The sequence below is a fragment of the Capra hircus genome, chromosome 17, assembly GCF_001704415.2.
Source record: "Capra hircus breed San Clemente chromosome 17, ASM170441v1, whole genome shotgun sequence".
In the NCBI taxonomy this organism is placed as follows: domain Eukaryota; kingdom Metazoa; phylum Chordata; class Mammalia; order Artiodactyla; family Bovidae; genus Capra; species Capra hircus.
This window is the reverse complement of record NC_030824.1, coordinates 17,010,307-17,028,546: the sequence shown is the minus strand read 5'-3', so window position 1 is coordinate 17,028,546 and position 18,240 is coordinate 17,010,307. Positions and strand designations below refer to the sequence as shown.

The 18,240-nt window shown below is 45.2% G+C and overlaps 1 protein-coding gene across 2 annotated transcripts in view; it reads left to right on the top strand.

The window, feature by feature from the left end:
• Positions 11,778-18,240, top strand: part of ATP2A2 (ATPase sarcoplasmic/endoplasmic reticulum Ca2+ transporting 2) — a 56,770-nt gene continuing 50,307 nt past the window's right edge. Inside the window, exons 1-3 of one of the 2 annotated variants that reach the window (XR_001296712.2) lie at positions 11,778-12,562; positions 13,259-13,276; positions 13,363-13,445. Coding sequence is in view for 1 of the 2 variants with exons in the window: in XM_005691428.2 (XP_005691485.1) it covers positions 12,445-12,562; positions 13,259-13,276; positions 13,363-13,445 (219 nt within the window). In the remaining variant the exon portion in view is untranslated. The remainder of the gene's footprint in view (positions 12,563-13,258; positions 13,277-13,362; positions 13,446-18,240) is intronic. The other variant, XM_005691428.2, reaches the window with a different exon arrangement.

Here is an 18,240-nt window from a genome sequence, read left to right as displayed (position 1 = left end):
CCCTGTGCAATGAATTAATCAGCCATCCCTTCCCCACCCTTGGGAGGATGTAGTTCTGCAGAATGATCTCCTCCCCTTACCTTAGTGGGCCTGATCTGGGACCAGGTAATTAACCTGGTCCAGGGACCAGCCACAGAGATACTTGCACCAGTTGAGACCTCTGTGCCTATGTCTTTCTCTGTGTGCTTCTATGCAGTCATTGACTCAGACTCCTGGCAGGAAAAGTTTTTTCATCTAGTTTTTTTCAAAACTCTGTAGGTACCAATACAATATTGTAAAGTAATTAGCCTCCAATTAAAATAAATAAATTTATATTAAAAAAAACCTCTATGCATATATTCCCTCAGTTTGTTTCATAACACTTTGTTATGCAAATTTAAAACGTTCATTTATCTGAAGTACTTATGAATTTATCTCCTTTTCACACATTTATGGATTTGTTGCTTAAGTGTTTTCCTCCTCCCACCCCACCCCCACTGCTTAACTCTCTTTCCCATACAAAATTGATTGCATTTCATGGTGTGAGGAATAGCTCCAATCTAACTCTTCTCTGTACACCAAATCTTCTATTCCCACCACACTGTTTATTGAATGGTGATTTCTAATTGTATGACTTCTACAAATGACTTAACCTCTCTGAGAATCAGCCATCAGTGTCTGGAAAACAGAAATGATAATGATACCTACCAGACAGGCTTGTCCTGAGGATGGAGTGAGACAACAACATCATATGCTTGCTTATTTAAGGGTCTGATAAATGACGTCTTCCTTTTTGTCTCCTTTCCTTTCTTTTTATCTGTATCTGCCTATTTCTTTTTTCCAGAACCTTTGTACCTACCACCACTGAAATCAAGCCAGACTAGACCGACCCAAATGTTGTCTATCCCAGGTTTTGTATTAGGAAAGCTACTAAACAGAAAGGTTGGGGAAAGTGACGGAGAGGGTGGTAAAGTGCTTTTCTTGAAAAGACCCATCCCGACTACACGTGCACTTTCTTTGCTTTCAAGTCACCAGGCTGCTTCTGCAGCCACCTCTTTCTCCGGTCAGAGAATTCTCTTAGAAGGCTGTTCTTCTGAAGCTTCAAAATGCCCACCTCTCCAAGCTGCCATGTCAGATCCTTGGGGTGGGGGTGGGGGATCTGATTTCTGAGGCCAAAACTTTATATGTGGGTGGTTTTATTTGGGGGGTCGGATGGAGGTAGGAGTTGGCCATGGGTTTGCTGCATTCCCGGAAGAGGGAGGACTCTGCTCTCCTCTGATGAGTCATGGAAGAGAAACGTCTGATGTTTGCAAACAACTCGGGCCAAGCTTCTGCTTTCTTCTACTCCACCCAGCCCCCATCTAGCAGACTGGACCCACCTGAGAAGTTTCACATGTTAAGCCTGATGACTAGAGCAGGTGTCTTGATCCTACCACCCTTGGAGATGGCAAGCAGCTAAGAGAATGGGAGGCGGTTGTCTTTAGCTCTGGACTCCAGCAAGTGAGACACGACAGGACCTTACAATGGATGTATCGGTCTCCAAACCAGGACAAGATCTGGGTGGTGCCAGAGGACTAATGAACTGACAGGGCTGTCCCCAGGGCGCCCACAGGAGGGCACTTGACAGGTGGGCTGTCAACCCCACCTCACAGAGTGTTGGCAGATGGAGAGGAGCCCCGGGTGGGAGAAAGGAACCAAGGGACTGTGGAAAAGAAGGCAAGGCCTAGGAAGTGAGGGGAAGTCTTACAAATGAGAGAAGCTGAGAGCATCTCCTTTCAGGGGAAGATGAAGGCTGGGCAGGCTGCAGAGGGACCAGAGAGGTGGGGGTGTTCAGGAGAGGATCATTGCCTCGGCCTCAGCAGGCTGCTGGAGCCAGGTGGGGCCATGATGCATCATCCCGGATGGAGTGGATCAGGCTCGTCAGTCATGCTTCCCTCCAGATACTCAGTGTCCCCCTCCCTTCCCCTCTCCCAAATCAGAAGAGAATCACAAGGTGACTTGGGAGGGCAGCCAGCCTCCTGGGAGCTTTTGTGAACTATCAGGTAACTCCAGCGGGATCACAGTAGGAGACCCAACATGCCTCTGCCACCTCCACATCCCCCCTCCCTTTTTTCCTATTGTGAGACATCCAGGGAGCAAGCTGGTCAGCTTGGGAACGGAGATCCTGTTCTAGGAATTTGTCCATTGCAACCTATCCGCTACATTCACAGTCCTTGAATCCATGTCCAACAGTAACTCTACCTGCTCACTGTGCCACCACTACTGCTAAAGCAACACGCTGGTGCCCTGGCGGGGAAGGCAGAGCCAGAGTAACTCATCATTTAAAATTAAAAATTGCATTTAATCACCGTTCATTTTTCTACCAGGCTCAGGAGGCCCTGTCATCTCTGCATTTTAAGTGTTTTGCTGTTTAAGGTCTGAGCACGCTGCGGGGTGGGGTGGGGTAGGGTGGTTGGGGGTTGAGGAAGGAGAGCAGTGGAGGAGAACTTTTGAAATCTTTCCACAAAAATCAAAGAACAAACCGACTGGGGGAAAATAGCTGCTATATTTAAACTACATTATCCCATCAGGGAGCTTTGGTTTTGAAAACCATTCCACAGTACTTTGGCACTGTGCTGTATGGGTTTCTTTTCCTTAATTTTTTTTTTTAAATGGCAACTTTTTTTCCCCCAGAACAGTAATAGCAAAGGAAGTGAAGGGCCTTGTTAATTGATGTGGTATATAGACATGTACTGTGCACTTGCCACAGGGCCCCCACACTGTGCTAGGCACTGGGGACACAAGGGGCCCTCAAAGTCCTTAAGGCAAGTAAATATCATGAGTTCATTCGTCACTGTGCATGCGTGCTTAGTTGCTCAGGTGTATTTGACTCTCTGCAACTCCATGGACTGTAGCCCGCCAGGCTCCTCTGTCCATGAGATTCTACAGCCAAGAATACTGGAGTGGGCAGCCATTTCCTTCTCCAGGGGATCTTCCCAACCCAGGGATCTCCTGTATTCCAGGCGGATCCTTTACCATCTGAGTTACCAGGCAAGCCCAATCACTGCATATATCCCTTTTTTTTTTCTTTTTGGCCATGCCATGGCTTATGGAATCTTAGTCCCCCAGCTGGAGATTAAACCTGTGCCCCTGCAGTAGAAGCATGGAATCCTAACCACTGGACCTCCAGGGAAGTCCCTGTGCATATGCCCTAAATGCATATGATCCCTGCTCCCCTGGAGTTTATAATCAGATGAATAAGTACTGTAAGAGTACTATTCATGTGTGTTTGTCCCCTGTACTTTTCTTTCTGCCCCAGATGCTGTTCTTCTCAGCTCTGAATATGCAAATGAATGTAATATTAATAATTCATGGCTCACTTCTCAGAGAGAGGGTTGCCCCATCCACCACATTTGTCATTCTCAGATGACAAGTCCCAGTTAAATGTCAAAGTGAGATAACTGGGCTTAGGGATCTGGACATACAAATGGACATCAATATTTTGGTGAGGTTTAAGCTCAACATTCAGAAAACTAAGATCATGGCATCCAGTCCCATCACTTCATGGCAAATAGATGGAGAAACAGTGGAAACAGTGGCTGACTATTTTTCTGGGCTCCAAAGTCACTGCGGATGGTGACTGAAGCCATGAAATAAAAGATACTTACTCCTTGGAAGGAAAGTTATGACCAACCTAGACAGCATATTAAAAAGCAGAGACATTACTTTGCCAACAAAGGTCTGTCAAGGCTATGTTTTTTCAAGTGGTCATGTATGGATGTGAGAGTTGGACTATAAAGAAAGCTGAGTGCCAAAGAATTGATGTTTTTGAACTGTGGTGTTGGAGAAGACTCTTGAGAGTCCCTTGGATGGCAAGGAGATCCAACCAGTCCATCCTAAAGGAGATCAATCCTGGGTGTTCATTGGAAGGACTGATGTTGAACCTGAAACTCCAATACTTTTGGCCACCTGATGCGAAGAGCTGACTCATTTGAAAAGACCCTGATGCTGGGAAAGATTGAGGGCAGGAAAAGGGGACGACAGAGGATGAGACGGTTGGATGGCATCACCGACTCGATGGACATGGGTTTGGGTGAACTCCAGGAGTTGGTGATGGACAGGGAGGCCTGGCGTGCTGCAGTTCATGCGGTCACAAAGAGTTGGACACAACTGAGCGACTGAACTGAACTGAAACCAGTGGACCTATGGCAAGATTCAGGTGAGGAAGAAGGCTAAGTAATCAATCACAGGACACTGTACATCTCAGGTTGAGTGGGAGAGGGGGAAGTGCATGAGAAGAGGACTGAAAAGGATCAGCCAGAGATATAGAAATTAAACCTAAGTTACTATACTAGAGTTGAGTGATCCCCGAGGGACACAGAAGAAGGCACAACTAATTTTCTAGGTGGTGAGGTTGGAAGTGATGGAGAGGATCCTTATCAGGGAAGCCTGCTCCAATGGGGTGGGATCTGAGCCTTCATCTTGGTGTTATTAGGCATGCCCAAGCAGCAGGAACAGCCTGAGCAAAGGTTCGGAGGAGCAGATAATGGTCCAGTGTGACAGGAGCTTAGAATTGGAGGGGAGGTTGTGGTGGACACAGGGCAGATGAAATTGAAAGGTACCATGGAAGAATACAGGGTGTCTCCAAACAAGATTTCCAGCACTCTGTGCTCTTTACCTCCGATTCCCCTCAACCTGTTAGATCTTTGACTTTTCTCAGTGAAGTAGACATCTTTCATTTTGCTAGCCCAAAATCTGTTCCTCTCCTTCTGGTAATAGCACCAAGACCTCCCTCTGGGCTATTGCTTTTCAGGGTGTGGGTCCTGAACTTACAGCATCTACATCACCTGGGAACTTGTTAGAAATGCAAATTCTTGGTCTCCATCCCAGACCTAATGACTGAGAATTCTGGAGCACACCACCCACACCACTTCCCCTCCCCCCCAAACCCCCTGATACACACCAAAGCTTGAAAACCACAGCCTTGAGGACCCACTTCTCCCCCACTCTCTGTCCATGTAGTTCAGATGGAGCTGTCCACAGTCCCTGCTTCCAGGGGTGGACACATGACCCAGAGAAACTATTAGCCCTGTCCTTCCATTGAGACTGCTAAACTCGTGGACTGTAAACTGAAGATGCTGGGGCTCATATCTGCTACCACCTGGAAAGAGCTCTCAAGATAGTAAAAAAGCAAAGCAAAACAGCACAGTCAAGAGATGGAGCGAGATTCTGTTAGTTTATTTGAGCACCTGGATCAAACTGTTCAGAATTGGATCTACTTCCCAATAAGTTCTTTTTTCATAAGCATAAGCTAATCAGTTGGAGTTTTTTTGACACTTAGCCATCAAAAGAATGCTTATTAATGGGAGAGGGCCAAATTCTGGAAAAGACAGTCTGTTTGGCAAATTCTCAGATGTTAAAGCTATAGTCTGGGCATGTAGAAAAAGTGGTCGCTAGGCACTGACATATGGTCAGTAACACAAGCCACGCCAAACTGGACACATTTCGTTGAAAAGATCACTAGACTGTGGACTGTTGCAGAAAATTTAACTAGATCTTAGCAACGCATTTGACAGAGTCCTCTCGTCAAGTCCTTATGGACCAGAAAGGTGGGCTAGATAATAATACAGTGGACTAACATCCCATACATCCCATAATTACCTTGAGAGACTTTATGTATGGTCAGGCCGCTCATGATGTCTGTTCTCTTGCTCTTTGCACATCCCCTGTCCTACGAGCACCAGCTTCACCTAAGCCCCATGCACAGGATTGACCTTCCTACGTAGTTGCCCGAGCCCCTAGCCTGTGCTGGCTTATCAAAGGGGTGGTGAGGAGCATGTCCCTCTGCTGGTTTCCCTGGTAACTAGTAAGTCAACCTGACATCAATCTCCCATTCCCCTTGGGAGCGAAGACTGCCACCATGTCCTGCCTGTCATCTGTGGCACACAGTGAGGGTGTCGCTCTAGGACCTTGCTTCAGATGTGTAAGCTCCCCCATCCATTAAACCACAGATGTCTCTGTTGCTGACTCTGGGCTCTTTCTTTGGTTGTAAAGCTGGGCAACTGCAGTCCTTGTAAGCCCATGGAGGGCTGCTTAACAATTTACATAACATAGAATGTAATAGCACAGGCGATTTTGCCTGGCATTCCACTCCGTGAGCTTGTGTTCCAGAGTCACTAAGAGACAGCAGACGTAACAAAGTTGGATGGCTTTAATTCCCACTTACCTTTCAGTGTAAACACCTTAGTGTACCAGTTCTGATCTAGTATGTAAACATGTATTTTTCATATGTCATGATCCTCAAGTCAAGCTGACTACATCAGATGTACAACCAAAAGAATGATCTGTATAACATGTTACGCAAAATGAAGCAAGAGAGTGTGTTATAAGATTTTCACTTTCCTGACTTTGGAACCTGTAGTCAAGTTGGTTTACACCAGTTGACAGAAGCCATGCTTATCAAAGTTGCGTGTAACCGAAGTTGGGGCATACAGCTAAAACATCCCTTGAAGATGAAGATGCCAAATACCACACTGGACTGCAAAGATGGGCCAAGTGAACAGGAAGACATTCCATTACAGTTGGAGTTCAGTACCTGGGTTTAAAATGATCAACAGTGCAAGTAGACAATGGGAAGATTAAATGACTCCAGTTTATATACACAGGACTCATTTTTGAATTGATTGTTCACACAAATCAACAATGTACAGGAGAAAGCATGGAAACAAAAGTGGACAGTGATAACTCCACTGCGAGATCCTGTCTTCAGTGCTGGGTGTCTCCACGACAGGACGACAAGGATGCTGAGGGGCTGCAGACTCCTGCTATACACATCACAGCTCAGAGATTGAGCAGTTCTTTTTACTTGAGAGAAGAGACTCACAGAGCATGATAAATGCGTTGAAATACTGGAAGGGATCTCACACAGAGGAGAGATTAAACTTTTTCAGAGTTACTCCAGAGGGTTAAAAAAGAGCCAGTGAAGTTGGCTAGTGGGAGGTGGATTCAGCCCAGAATGAAACTGCTTTAATGATTAGAGCTGTCCAAATATGGAACAGACTGCCTTTTACCATCTCCACTGTCTTATGAGAGGGTTGTAGAGCGTTGGGAAGTTGGCATGTCATTTTTTTCTACTGGGCCTTTTATGTCTACCTAGCTTTTTTTTTTTTTTTTTCCTTCTTCTTAATATTTATTTATTTGGCTGTGCTGGGTCTTAGTTGCAGCAGATCCCTGGGTCAGGAAGATCCCCTGGAGAAGGAAATGGCAACCCACTCCAGTATTCTTTCCTAGAGAATCCCATGGACAGAGGAGCCAGGGGCTACCATCTACAGGGTCCCAAAGAGTCAGACACAACTGAAAAGATTTACAAGGCACACATGTGGGATCTTTAGATGTGGCATGTGGGATCTAGTTCCTCGACCAGGAATCGAACCTGGGCCCCCTGCATTGGGAGCTTCAAGTCTTAGTCCCTGGACCACCAGGGAAGTCTCTACCTAGCTTTTTAAACCAGCCTGCCTACTACCAGCTTCCCAGGTGGCACAGTGGTAAAGAATCCACCTGCCAAAGCAGGAGACACAGGAGATGCTGGTTCTATCCCTGGATTGGGAGGATCCCCTGGAGTAGGAAATGGCAACCCATTCCAGTATTCTTGCCTGGAAAATTCCATGGACAGAGGAACTTGATGGACTACAGTCGATGAGGTCACAAGGAGTCAGACACAACTAAGCACGCATGCCTACTACCAGCTAATATCCTCCTTTATTAATTCCTTTGAGGGTCTTTGATCAAATGATGCATCTTTCTGAATCACAGTTTCTCTGCTCCCAACTGATTGAATATACCTACAGCCCTTGGTTTAAAAAAAAAAAAAAAATATATATATATATATATATATATATATATATATATAGAGAGAGAGAGAGAGAGAGAGTACAGTTGACTCGAACAACACAGGGTTTGGAGTGTCCACCCTTTATGAGGTGGAAAATCTGACTTGGTCCCCACACACAGTTCCTCCACATCCATAGTTCCAAATCCGAGGATTCCACCAACCACAGATAATGCAGTACTCCAGTATTCACTATAGGAAAAAAAAGCTGAATATATGTGGACCCACACAGTTCAAACCTGTGTTGTTCAAGGGTCTATTTCTAAACTATTTCTGAAACCCATTCTTGTTTTGCTTAACCTTATTAGCAAGAAGTATGTGTATAAAATCTATTGAGCATAAGTCGATTTCTACATAAGAGTAACTGCATCTGTCTGACTTTGGAAGGCTATGTTTTGCTAAATTTTGGCAACCTCTAAACAACATATTTTAGAGACACCATTGGGTTGAGGAACCAAGGGCATAATTGGTATATGACATAGAAAGGGCCAAGCCCAGGCTTAAAAGCACACTGTTTCAGTTTAAGGGAATACAGACAATTCCTGACTCATGATGATTTGAATTATAATTTTTTGACTTTATGCTGATGTGAAAGCAATACATATTCAGCAAAAAACGAATTTTGAATTTTGATCTTTTCCCAGGCCATCAATACACACTATCATACTCTGTCAAGATGCTGGGCAGCAGCAGCCAACTGCAGCTCCCAATTAGCCACGCAGATCATGAAGAGTAAACAGATACACTTAAAGCCATTCTGTTTTTCACTTTAAATAAATTATATGAGATATTCAATACTTTATTATAAAATAGATTTTGTGTTAGGTGATCTTGCCTAACTGTAGGCTAATGTGTGTTGAGCACATTGAAGGCTAAGCTATGAAGCCCATATTATGTGTATTACATGCATTTTTGACTTATGACATTTTCAGCTTATGATGGGTTTATCAGGACATAATCCCATGGTAAGTTGAGGAATATCTGTATTCCAACCTCCAGGAAACAGACTTGCAAAGAACAGTCTGGTAACACTACCAGTGTGAACTTACACATATGCTCGTCTCTGAGAAACCTATAATGCTGCTTCACTTTGTTTTTGTTTGCTTTAAACCTAAACTTCACATTCACACGAGGCGACAGGGCTTCCCTGGTGGTTCAGATGGTAAAGAATGCCTGACATGCGGAAGACCCAGGTTCTATCCCTGGGTCAGGAAGATCCCCTGGAGAAGGGCATGATAACCCACCCCAATATTCTCGCCTGGAGAATTCCATGGACAGAGAATCCTGGTGAGGACAGAGTCAGACACACCTGAGCGACTAACACAACAACCTGTTTATTTCACTAGTTGGAAATCAATAAACTTGAGTTCGGCAAAAACTTGCTGGGGCCCTCCCATGGCCCGGCCCTTTGCAAGTCACTGATCAGGGATGGTGGGAACTCTGTCATTCACTCTAACAATAGGCATTCTATAAATGATATATACCAGGGGTCTTCTGCACCCTAATGATGGACAAGATAGACAAGCTCCTGTTCTCATGGAGCTTACATCCTAGTAGGAGGAAACAGGCAGTAAACAGCTAAGCAGAAAACACATCAGCAGTAAGTGCTGCGAAGAAAATAAAACAATGTGATAGCCAGTGTGACCGGGGAGGGTAGCCCTAGCCCTTTAAGTAGTCAGTCAAGATATCTCTGAGGAGGTAACATGTAAGCTGAGATCTGAAAGATAACATGGAACAAGAAGCTGGAAGATCTGGGGAACAGCATTCAGCACAAAAGCCCTGATCAGGAGCCTCTCAAGAAGCAGAAGTGCTGACAACTCCAAGCAGAGACCAAGCCATGGATCCAAAGTCAAATGCTTGAGATAATTTCCAGACTGAGGTTAACAATCCTCTTGCCTTTCTACTCTCACTGGGGTGAGGCAGAATGGGTAAGAAGTGGAGCAGACCTGGTTTGAGAAAGAAAAGAACCCCCAGCCCTCCATTACCACACCCCCACCATGCAGTCACCTGTTCCTCCTGCAAGAGGCTCCATTCCTGTGACCTAACCAGTTTCTACCTTGTTTCTCTTAGTGCACTGCCATACACTAGAATTTTTGTTTGTTTGTTTGGTGTAGGGTTTTGTTGGTCCTTTTCCAAGTATCAATCAAAACTGCATACCAGCCTCCACACCTTGGAAATAAATGACCTGCCTGATTTTTTTCAACCCGGTAATGCACTGTGATTTGCGTCTGTTAAAGGACTTTATCTTAGGGCTTCCCTTGTAGCCCAGTCAGTAAAGAATCTGCCTGCAGTGCGGGAGACTTGGGTTTGATCCCTGGGTTGGGAAGATCCCCTGGAGAAGGAAATGGCAACCCACTCCAGTATCCTTGCCTGGAAAATCTCATGGACAGAGGAGCCTGGTGGGCTGCAGTCCATCGGGTCGCACGACTGAGCGACTAACACTTACTTAGGTCCTGAGGTTGAGCCATGTGGGACAGCTGAGGTGATTTTTGTGCAGCTTTGCCTGGTGTGGATGGTACATCATAGCCAAACACAAAACTGGACTACATGCTTCATCCTGCTACAGGGTCCTTTAAGAAAATTGCTCTGTGATGCGAATATGTTCACTTTTTGCTCCTGAATTCAATGAGGTCTTTTTCTCTGTTAAACAGTCTGTTTATTTGGCGGCACCGGGTCTTAGTTGCAGCATTCTGGATCTTTAATTGCAGCGTGGGGGAATCTAGTTCCCTGACCAGGGATGGAACCTGGACTGCCTACATTGGGAGTATGGAGTCTTACCCACTGGACCATCAAGGAAGTCCCAATAGTCTAATTTTTTTATATTAGCAAAATTCTCTTTATCTTGATGCTACATAGTTTTTAAAAATTTTTTTAAATTTACTTTTTAAACTAGAATACAGTTGATTTACAATGCTTTGTTAGTTCCAGGTGTACAGTTAAGTAATTCAGTTTTATAGCTTTATTGTCAGATTCTTTTCTCATATAGGTTATTACAGACTATTGAGTTCCTTGTGCTATACAGTAGGTCTTTGTTGACGTAGGTTTTCTGCAGACCTCTAGAGCAAATATCTGCGGTTTAAGAGCAGATTTTGGATTAAAGTCCCTTTTTTCTGCTACCAACGAAAGTGGGAGTCTAGAAAATAAAAATAGCCTGATTAATGTCCAAGCAACGCACCTTCTAGCTCAACTCTGGCTTATTTAAGTTACAGTAGTGTAAGCTGTGACTTCTATGTATCAAAAGCTGTGTGGGGTATTAAGGATAAAATAAAACCTCCTTCTTCCTCTCCCCAGAGTGGGATTCCCTCTGAGCACAGAAGGCGCTAGGGTAGGGCTGGTTATTTGCATGCGGTGGAGCTCTCGGCAAGGGGTGTGGGATGCGGTGTTCCCGAAGCGACAGATGAGGGATTTTGGCCGCGTGGGATGTGAACTGTGGAATTCCTCTCCTCGGTTCCTGAGAGGGGCTCTGAAAGATATAAGGTTAGGGACGCAGAGCGCGACCCTGGGGGCGGAGGGTGAGGGAGCGAGCCAAGGACACCAACCCTAGCACGCTTCCGGAAGCTCTCCGCGGACCGAGTTCATAGGTTCTTCGGCCTCGCCTTCTCGGTCACCCACCCCCAACCCGAGACCGACTCTGAAGGGCAGGCAGTTCCCTAGGGGCAGCGAGTGCAGCAAGCGCACCGTGAGCCCTCCACCCTCCTGGCTTCTACGTCTGCAGGTGGTTGAGCCGGGTAGGAATCGTGATCCTCAAGAGCCAAAAAGAGGCCGTGGGCTCGCGCTCCGCCGAGGAGACGGCCGCAGGCTGCAGTGCGCGGGCGCGACGCGCTCAGGCCTCGATCCGGGTTCCTGGGGGCGGTGCGCGGGAGGGGGCGGGGCTTGCGCGGCCGCGTGGGCGCCAGTCGCGCGGGAGGGAGGGCTCCGGGGGGAGGGGGCGGGGCCGCGCCGCCCGCGCCGCGCTGGGCCCTCTTGGCCAATGAGCGGCGTCCACATGCCGCGGCGGCGGCGAGAGGGGAGGCAGCCGCGGATAAATGCTATTAGAGCAGCCGCCGCGGAGCCGTCCCCGACGCCACCTCCTTCTCCTCCGCCGCAGTTTCCTCAGCTACTGTCGGGGGTGCAGAGCTGAGGGGACTAGGCGAGCGCTCCGCGCACCACCCCGCCGGCTCGCCTGCTTCGCTCCGTTCCGCTCTCAAGGGTCGGCAGAGCACCCCCTCCTCCGGCCCGGGCGGGGCTGAGAATCACCACTGGAGAACGGGGAGGGGGCTTCGGGGCCGCGGCCTGCACTCCCGGCGGGCGGTTGAGGGTGAAGGAGGCCCTCCCTTCTGACGAGGGGAGGGAGGGTCAGGACCCCCCCCCCCCCGCCCACCGTCCAGCTGTGCCCGGGGCGGGCACCGGCGAGGGCCGGACAGCGAGAGGGGCGGTTGTCTGGGGGAGGGGGCACGGGGTGATTCAGCGCCCAACGAGGCGGAAGCGGCCGGAGAAGGAGGGGGAGAGACCAGTCCGCGCCTGGGCGCCCGGGGTGGCACGAGCCCGCGGCCCGAGTGCTAGGCGGAGACGAAGAGGCCGCGGGGACTGGAGGCGAGGCCGGCCGGGCCCCCGCAGCCATGGAGAACGCGCACACAAAGACGGTGGAGGAAGTGCTGGGCCACTTCGGCGTCAACGAGAGCACCGGCCTGAGCCTGGAGCAGGTCAAGAAGCTCAAGGAGAGATGGGGCTCCAACGGTAGGTATCCGGCGCCGGGGCTGCAGGGGCCCCGCGAGGCTCGGCGCGGGCCCGAGAGCCAGGAAAGATGGCTGACCGGGCTCCACCTCGTGGGTCTCGGCTCCGCGCCCGCCGAAGGCTGCAAGCGACGGGTTGAGCCCGCGCGCTGGCCCCTCAGGAGAGGGGTTGCAGGCGGGGGGCACCGAGGTCGGGTCTGCGCCTCGTCTCGACATCCGCGTGGCTCCAGCCCTTGACCTTCTACCGCACGCAGCTAGCTCGGCGGCTCTTCACCAGCAGCAGCTGGCCCCGGCAGCGGGAGGGATGAGCCTCCTGCATCTGGGTTGAGCCCTGCGAGACATTTTCTCGTCCCTAGCCGGTTTATGAGGCGTCGCTGTAGTTGAGAATGCCTCTGACCATTCTACTATCCAAAGTTACACATCTGGCAGAAGTGATGACAGGGCTGAAATGACTCCCTGTTTCAGAAACCCTACTTAGGTGTTGATGAGATTTAACGTTTCAGAGTAGATCAGTACAGCAAGTATTGCATATTTTCTTGGGGTAGCATTTTGGTATGGTTTCTATTAAATACTGTTGAATGTTCCTACATCTAGGTGCATCTTTCAAAGACAGTGATAATTTAGTAATTCTTTTTGGAAAGAGTGCTAAATTTTTTTTTCTTTTCCTTCTCTTGACACGTTGCCTGATGAATTTCTACAGAGTTACCGGCTGAAGAAGGTAAGTAATCTTAACATGTTTTTTCTGCCCTCTCGCCATACTGATCTTAAGATGACATTTACAACAAATATGTTTCTTTCTAACAGGAAAAACCTTGCTGGAACTTGTGATTGAGCAGTTTGAAGACTTACTAGTTAGAATTTTATTGTTGGCAGCATGTATATCTTTTGTAAGTATAAAGAAATTTCTTTTCTTTCCCCAAAGTTGAGACTATACCTTAGATGAAAAAGCAGGAAACATCTATCTATTGAGTGAGAACATTTTATTTGGAGATTTAAGCTGTGTTTTCTTGTTTTTGGTTTTGGGTTTTTGGTTGTTTTTTTTAAAAATACCCTAGGTATTTGAAAATTATAAATAGAACACGCCATTCCTGTACAGAAAATAAATGAATGCCTGACATTTGCAGTCCATTTAGAAATTGTTGCCAAATGTGGCAGGTAGGGTCTTTATAAATTCTTGTGGTTTATCAGTTTTTAATATCTAAAAGTTGCTTATTGGAAGGCTTTTTCTGTTTTGGGTTCTTCCGTTGTGTAAGATCATACTAAGATGATGATGGGCTCTTTGTAGTCTGTAAATAGAACTTACAAAAGGAATATTCCAGTTGCTCTCCCTTCCTGGTAATGGCAAGGTGACAGTTGTTTCTGACAGTGACAAGAATGATGACGGCAGTGATGGCACCATTGTTGACCAAATTTGGTCACTGACCTTTAGGGTAGTATATTTATCTAAATTGGACCCCCGTCTTGAGTGGCTCCTAGATTGAGAGAATAAGGTTTAGTACAATTGGTTCTAGATCTTAAAAGAAAAAAAAAACACATTGTTTTTTCATGTTCTGTGTGTGCTTACCGGCTTGAGTCCTGTATGGTTGCTAAGAAACTGGTGAAATGCAAACAGCAGAAGAAAGGTGATGGGCATTGAAAAGGATAATTCTAGATTCTTAGTTTTTTTTTCCTGTTCAGCGTTAACGTTTTATTGCATTTTTTTTCCTCATGAGCAGTGGACCTCCAAGTTTTCCTAAAAATGGTCATGAATAGGACACAGATGTTCTTAATCCTAACAAGAGATGCCTTTTGTTCTTTAAAGTACAGTATTTTATTCTTATAAAAACCAGGATGAGAAATGTGCTAACTTTTTTCAGGCTTTGCAAACTTGACACAACTACAGGGTTTCTTTTTTGTGTGTTTGCAAAAGATGCATGCAAGCCTCAGGGATCTACCTCAGTCTTTATTGACAACCTTACTCCAGAGGGCTATTTTGAGAACTAAATACATGAAGCAATGAGCATTTGTTTACTTTAGGTGAAGGAAAAAAATTGGCAAGAGGTGAGCTTTTTTGAAATTTCTCATTCTGCCATGAGACTGCCATATATTATGCCATGTTAGCCAAGTGATGTGTAGCCATTAATAATTAATTCCTCACAAATGTTTTCTATGGTTTTCATTGAAGAAAATTAAGAGAGTATCATAGCAACTCATGCAGCATCCTGAGTTAATCACTCTGTATCTTATGTGTGTCTGTTTTTTCTTGGTTAAAAAAAAATTCTCAGTTAGTGGCTGCTACTTTACCAATTCAAAGAATAGTGCTGTTTAGCTAGTTTCTACATTGTCATGGGACAAAACAACTAATGTGTTTGAGCTAGTATAATGCTTATGTTTAAACTGGCTACATAATTTTAAAATAATCTCAAGTTTTGCAGTTTTGATACTGGGCTTCAGTGAGGTCATTGGGGACCTCTTAGAAGTTAATAAGGTGCTGTATATACAATCCAAAGATTAAATTTTTATTGGGATATTTTGTGTGTGTGATTTAAGGCAGTGTTGGAACATCAATGGCGTTACTTCTAGTAGGCAGGCTATTGACTGAGTTGTATAGAATCTCGAGTGGCCAGTTTTGAATGACTTTATACTAATGCTTTGCATTGTGATGTAGTTTTTACTTTGTTTTTTTGGTTGTGCCTCAAGTCCTAGGGGAACTTTAGTTCCCCAATCCATCTCTGGTAGTGAAAGTGCCGAATCCTAACCTCTGGACCACCAGGAAATTCCCTCAAATGGGTTTTTAAATACATGCTTTAATTTTGTTGTAAGGTAGGATGTTGACTTTTTATAGTTTCATAGGTCTGTATTTTTCAGTTGAAGTTTGAGTTACCTTTTAGGTAACCACATGGAGTTATTGCTTAGGAAATGAACTGTTACGTTTTTATTTTATGGGCTGCTAAACAGAAAAAAGTTTGGGCTTCCCAGGTGGCTCAGTGGTAAAAGAGTCCACCTGCCAAGCAGGAGACCCAGGTTTGATCCCTGGATTGGAAGGATCCCCTGAGGAAGGAAATGACAACCCGCTCTGGTACTCTTGCCTGGAAAATAGTATGGACAGAGGAGCCTGGTAGGCTATAGTCCATGCGGTTGCAGAGTCGGACATGACTTAGTGACTAAAGAAACAGTAAAGTTTTAATGTTTATTGTTTAGGAAGTACTGTGACTTTAATTTGCTTTGATTTGTTTGAAGACATTGCGGATATAAACCTGTTGATTTTCTTCATGGGGATTGGGACTATTGCTACATTGTACTTGACCTTTTCATTCCACATTTCTTTATCTGTGAAAAGAGCACTGAATCTTTTGTGATAATCAGTTGATTCCTATGAGCTTCCCTGATGGCTCAGACGGTGAAGAATCTGATTTTGTTGATTCCTGTTCGTTTATCAGGCAAAACAGTAAAAAGTACATGTTCTTTTGGAGAAGCAAATAGGTTTATAATCAACACATGATGCATTATCAGGTTCTACTCAAGTTAAGAAATACTAGGCTTTAGTGACATATTTCAGATATCAAATTAAGTAGTAAACTGTTAACCAAAGTTAATATTTTGCTGATGCAAAAAGTAGGGAACAGCATTAATGTTTTACACTTGTGACCTGTATGGATAAAGTTTAATTAACTTGTCCCTTGGGTTGGAAGAAGTGAGCTGTGTGTCTCCGTTGCATATGAAGTAACATTAGAAATTCCTTGACATTCAGTACCTTCCTTTCCTTTCACTTTTTCTTTCCATCCCCCTTGCTCACCAACTTTGCCCTTCATATAACACATCGTGATTGCTTAATTGGACTGCCTGTTCTTTTCTCCCTTCACTGCTTTGTTAGGAATTGAGCATCTTAGGTACATAGCATGAACACTGTGGATACAGCTTGGAGGGAAATACGGTATCCTACGTGGAGCTGACGTTCTAGTGGAGACAGATTAAAAATGAAAATATTTAAAAATCTGTTGGATTGGAGAGAGTGCCATAGAGAAAAAGTGGGTGCCTAGGAGGGTGGTGGTGGAATAGGGGGTCATGTGGAAAGAGGGCAGTTTTCAAATTGGGAAGTCAGGAGAGGTGTCTAAGGTGATGGTTACCTAAGGGAAGTGAGCATGAGGACTATTTGTCTCATCTGTCTGACTCATGTCCTCTGTGGTAACACAATTTGCCTAATTTTTTCTATCTTTCACCCCTGTTTCCCCATCTCAGCTACTTAGATTGACCCTAAAATGCTAATTAAGCTTTCTTAGACCAAGACACTTCTCAAATTTTGGTTTATATTGGAATAATTTGTCTTTTCCTACTGAAACCTTTGAAGGGACTATTAATTCCTTTTAGAGCCTAGGTTAGTGCTTTTGTTAAAAGAAATACCTGGATGAGTTTGTGTGGATAGCATTTTCAAAATACATGAAATTGATTTACTTTGCCTTTCTTAATAAGATGTATTCAAGAAGTATTTGGTAATGTAGCGATTTAAAATTTTTCCTGTGTTTCAATTATTTTGAAGGATAAAGTGGGCAGTTTACTGATTGATTCAAGTAATTTATTTAGAGCCTGTGTTTAAAAGATGGTTTGAAAGGTGAATGTCTATGGGGTTTTTGTTTTATTTTTTAAAAGATTGTATTCTCAAATCTGAAAATATTGAGTGTTTTCACATGAACTTTGGATTGGAAGAGAATATATAGTCTTAATTCATACCATTCTTTTTTAAAAAATTATTTATTTTGAGTGTATCATCGTTGCCCTTCGGGGACTCGGGGGTGGGGAGCTTTCTCTAGTTGTGGTGATCGGGGGTTACTCTCTAGTTGCAGTGCAAGGGCTTCTCGTTGCAGTTATTTATCTAGTTGCGGCTCCCAGGCTCTAGAGCACAGACTTAGTTGCTCTGTGGCATGTGGAATCTTCCCGAATCAGGATTCAAACCTGCATCTCCTGCATTGGCAGGCTGATTCTTCACCACTGAGCCGCCAGGGAATCCCCCATAGTATTTATAATGGCTGAGTTTTCTCTCCCCAGATAGTTGTTGTAACACTTATCAGTGATACTTTCTTGTGACGTGTTTAGTTTCTATTTTTTCTTTCTAAAATTTTTGATATAAATTTTTCCTTCATCTAACAAGTATTTGAGTGCTCAAATGCATTGCAAATTTCTAAGGAGACAAGGAAGAATGCAGACCTGGTACATGTTTTAGGACCCTCAGTCCTAGGAATGTGCTTATCTCTCATTTTCTTTTTACAGTCTTGTTAAGAGCTCTGCATATTACTCTGACATGTAGGTAATTGAGTCACACAGTAGCATGACCTAGTTTATACCAGAACATGTCTCTTTACCTTGGATTAAATTTTGCTTAATTAAATCCTGCTCTCTGACATTTCTGGCTCTACCATCAGAAGTTGCTGTTGAGATCAGTCTTACAGATAGCAAAGAGAAGGTGCACAGTCCTATCTCAAGTTAGTCTCGCTAGGGAATTTCCCTGGCGGTCCAGCACTTCAGGGCTTCCCTTGTGGCCCAGACAGTGAAGAGTCTGCCTGCAGTGCAGGAGATCCGGATCCAAACCCTGGGTAAGGAAAATTTCCTCGAGAAGGGAATGGCAACCCGCTGCAATATTCTTGCCTGGAGAATTCCATGGACAGAGGAGTCTGACAGGCTACAGTCCATGGGGTCGCAAAGAGTTGG